This window comes from Phaethon lepturus, unplaced genomic scaffold (genome assembly GCF_000687285.1).
Source record: "Phaethon lepturus isolate BGI_N335 unplaced genomic scaffold, ASM68728v1 scaffold134, whole genome shotgun sequence".
NCBI classification, from domain to species: Eukaryota; Metazoa; Chordata; class Aves; order Phaethontiformes; family Phaethontidae; genus Phaethon; species Phaethon lepturus.
This window is the reverse complement of record NW_010533702.1, coordinates 21,622-25,081: the sequence shown is the minus strand read 5'-3', so window position 1 is coordinate 25,081 and position 3,460 is coordinate 21,622. Positions and strand designations below refer to the sequence as shown.

The 3,460-nt window shown below is 44.8% G+C and overlaps 1 protein-coding gene across 1 annotated transcript; it reads right to left on the bottom strand.

Moving 5' to 3' along the window:
* Positions 1 to 701: 701 nt before the first annotated feature.
* LOC104619388 (leucine-rich repeat and fibronectin type-III domain-containing protein 2-like) lies at positions 702 to 1,619 on the bottom strand. The gene has a single exon (XM_010285257.1). The coding sequence runs from the start codon at positions 1,617 to 1,619 to the stop codon at positions 702 to 704; it is 918 nt and encodes a 305-aa protein (XP_010283559.1).
* Positions 1,620 to 3,460: the final 1,841 nt, after the last annotated feature.

Sequence of the window (3,460 nt, the reverse complement as noted above, 5' to 3'; positions counted from 1 at the left end):
GACTGAAAACGAACAAAAAAAAAGCATCGAAACATACTTTCTGCTGTGGGGAAAAAACAACCCAAAAGCAGTAACAAGGAAAAACAAAACAGAAATCATTAAATCCCGACAAAAAGCCCACTCAACAACAAGTATTGTTTTCCAAGATGTCACAGTTAACACCATGAGATTATGCTGAACAATTTGCTCTGATCTGTCCCTGTGGATGCCCTGACTGCACTTTTGAGAAAGTTGCTTGCAGTGACAACCAGATACATCCTAGCCCCAGTCTTATATCCACAGAAGTGTAGTACTGTGGTTTTAAGAAAAGAAGGAGGTGCCCTTTAAAAAAAAAAAAGAAACCCTTTAAAATTAAATTTCTGTTGTTAAACCCCTTTTCATCCTCCTTGTTTAATTGTGTGTGATGGATCACCAAGAGCCTCAGTAACTTTTGGAAAGCAATGCTAAATACAACTAGTAAATTCCTTGACACATTCACGCATTGTTTAGTTGGGGCCAGACAAGAATGGTGCCATACGTGCCTATTCACATTTCATGACCTTCTTTCTCTTTTAATGTCCCTGTTACTCATTTTATTTGCTTATCTTTTTGGCCAGTACAACTGAAAACGTCTCCTCCCCTCTCTTTCCAAATGCTTGGCCCTGCAGCAAACCACACTTTATAACACATAAGGGGAGAAGAGGTGGGGGAGACACTCGTATTTACACTGTGCTTTCCATTACCCACTCTGAGCTCCCAAAAGTCCCTTTCGCCCCTGTTAGGTCATTGTCATCGTACTGCAAAAGCATGCCATTCACTGAGAGGCTCCTCTTTGTCCAAATGTTTGTTATCTTTTTTGGGTAGGTGCAACACTGAGATGTGGCAAAGTCCCCCATGTCAAAAGAATGGCTACGTTTAGTTTTGCCCTCCAGAGGCAGCATGAGGAGGCTGCGAAATTTTGACTCTGGTTGGCCCAGCAGTGGCTCTTTGTCCGAGTGGTGGGCCACCGTGGAAGTTCTGGAGTCTGTCATCTCCTCCTTTTTCTGACATTTCAGTTCCAGGGAGGCAAAAGCTCCCATTAGCCGGTCAATATTGTGTTTTGACCTGGAAGGAGGCCTCCACTTACTGGACAATGTGCCCTGTTCACTTTGGAGGCTATAGTCATCACATTCGTGGCTATTTGCAGAGCTGGAGGAAGAGGAGATGCTGCTCCGTGCAGACTGACAGTTAAACTCCATAAGTTCGTTTCTCACCACCACTTTGGGGTTGACCTGGGGCAAGACTCCGTTCTGAACAGGTTGTGCTCCATTAGTCTGTGAGTAGACATTGCTGACATTAGACATCTTCCCCTGGGAATTGTTGCAGACCTTATAGCGGACCATGAGTATTACGATGAATACCAACAGAGTTGCCACAATGATGCCTCCAATGATCAGAATCATGGTCCCACCCAGGAACTGGCTGTGCATCGACTGGCACTGAGGGTAGTCTTCTTTGGTGAAGAACTGGGCACATCCCACAATATTGGTGGCAGTAAGGGTCGTGGCTGTGTCATCCCACATTGCCAGGACACAGAGGTCATAGCCTGTTCCAGAAACAAGGTTGTTTACAACAAAGGTTTTGCTTGTAGCTGGAATCATCCTTTAAAAAAAGTAGAACAAGAGAAAAAAAAATTGGTTACTATTGACTCTAAGGGATAAGAGAGGAGAACAGACATAAGAACAGGGTGGTGTTTGCTGTGCTGCGTACTGGCAGAGGGGAGTCAGAGCCATAAAATTCAAACAAGAATTCAAGCTTCCTAACTCCTGTGGGTCCAACATCCCGACATTCAGTAACACACAAGTTTTGAGGGCCACCTCAAGAAAAAGCAGACCAAACTAGTCTGGGTTTTTTTTCTCCTCACTTGCATCTGTCCTAATCTTAAACATATTCCAACCTGAACTAATAACTCAGAATAAAAACACGTACCTACAAAGAGCAGTTCTTTATGAGTGTGCAAATGACCTTTGCACTTGCTGAGTCTGAACCTGGCAGCTGTCATAACGTTTCATGCGTGCCTGAACATTTACTGCGTAACACCAGCAGGTTGCTTACCTTGTGAAGACAAGGGGCTGCATTTAGCTTTTGCATTCCCCGAGAATGCAAGGCAAGCACCCCCTTCTCTCTCTTTCTCCATTCCCCCACCTACTTTCCCTATCCTCCTACTTCCCACTGTGGAAAACACCTCCTAGAAATGCAGCTATCATCTTCTTTGCCAGAAACTTCTGCCTGCAACCACCTTCCTCTGTGCGAGTGAAAAAGAAATAGTGGCACTGGCAGTGCAGACTGTGGAAGTGTGAGGAGAAGTAGGAAGATTCAGGGATGGAAACAAGAAGCTTTCTTTAAAATAATAAATTCTACTCAAATACAAACCCATTTTCAAAAACCAAATAGCTAGGCCCGAGCTGTGCTCCAAGTTTGGTCATAGAATCGTAGAATCATAGAACCTTTGGGTTGAAAGGGGCCTCCCAAGGTCATCTATGGATATTATTCTTTGCTGGCACAAAACTTAAGGAATTTTGAATCCACGCAATATTAGAGCATCACTAGCATTCAAAATTAGCAGGTGGGAATGAACGTGGTCTATCCTCACTTCAAACTGGTGAAAATTGCAGCACATTAGTGGAATACAGTGGAGAAACCCAGATTGGGTGCCTGGTGGGTAACCCAGAATAAAACCAAAGAGATACCCCATGCATGTTTCTCTTGACTTCCATATAACAGGCTTGAGTGAGAGAAAAAAGCTGAAATTATAAACAGCCCGTTCTGACTTAGAGCTGCAGATTTTTAGCACCAGCAACAAGGGAGCCCTACAGGCACTCACACCACACAGCAAGCTGCCGTGGCTGTAACTGGGACAGCAAGGCCTGACCAGAGGAAAAAGCATACCCCTTGTGGGACTGCCAGGCTTTCTTAGCCTCAAATCGTCATCACAGCTAGCGCACACTGCAGCTCTGCAGGGGCCCTTCTGTGCGGTGGGAGGGAGCCTCCTCAAGGCACTGCGAAGATGAGCTTCTGATCGTCTTTGCATTTATGCATTCACACCACTTAGACAACCCTTCGGTCTGGCCACGGGCAAGGATATGGGTCCTTTTTAAAAAGAAAACAAACGCACAAAAAAATCTGTAAGGGAAAGAAGTATCAGCGAGAGACCCCTGGAATATAAACATCACCTGCCAGGTTTACTCAATGTTATATTGGAGGTTCTTGGCACATTTATCGTCCTAATGGAGACGTTCTGCACTGACACAGATGAGCTCTTCAGAATGAGCCAAGAGGTCATAAAGCAGCCCTCCTTGAAAACTCTACATACAGTTGCTAAAATGGTTTCTAATAGTCAAAATGTTTGGCCTCAAGTTATTTCTAATTGTTCTTGCCTCCCTGCGGCTCTGAGAACAACACACCACTGGCCACAGCAGCTGGGGCAATGCTTGCACTCTGT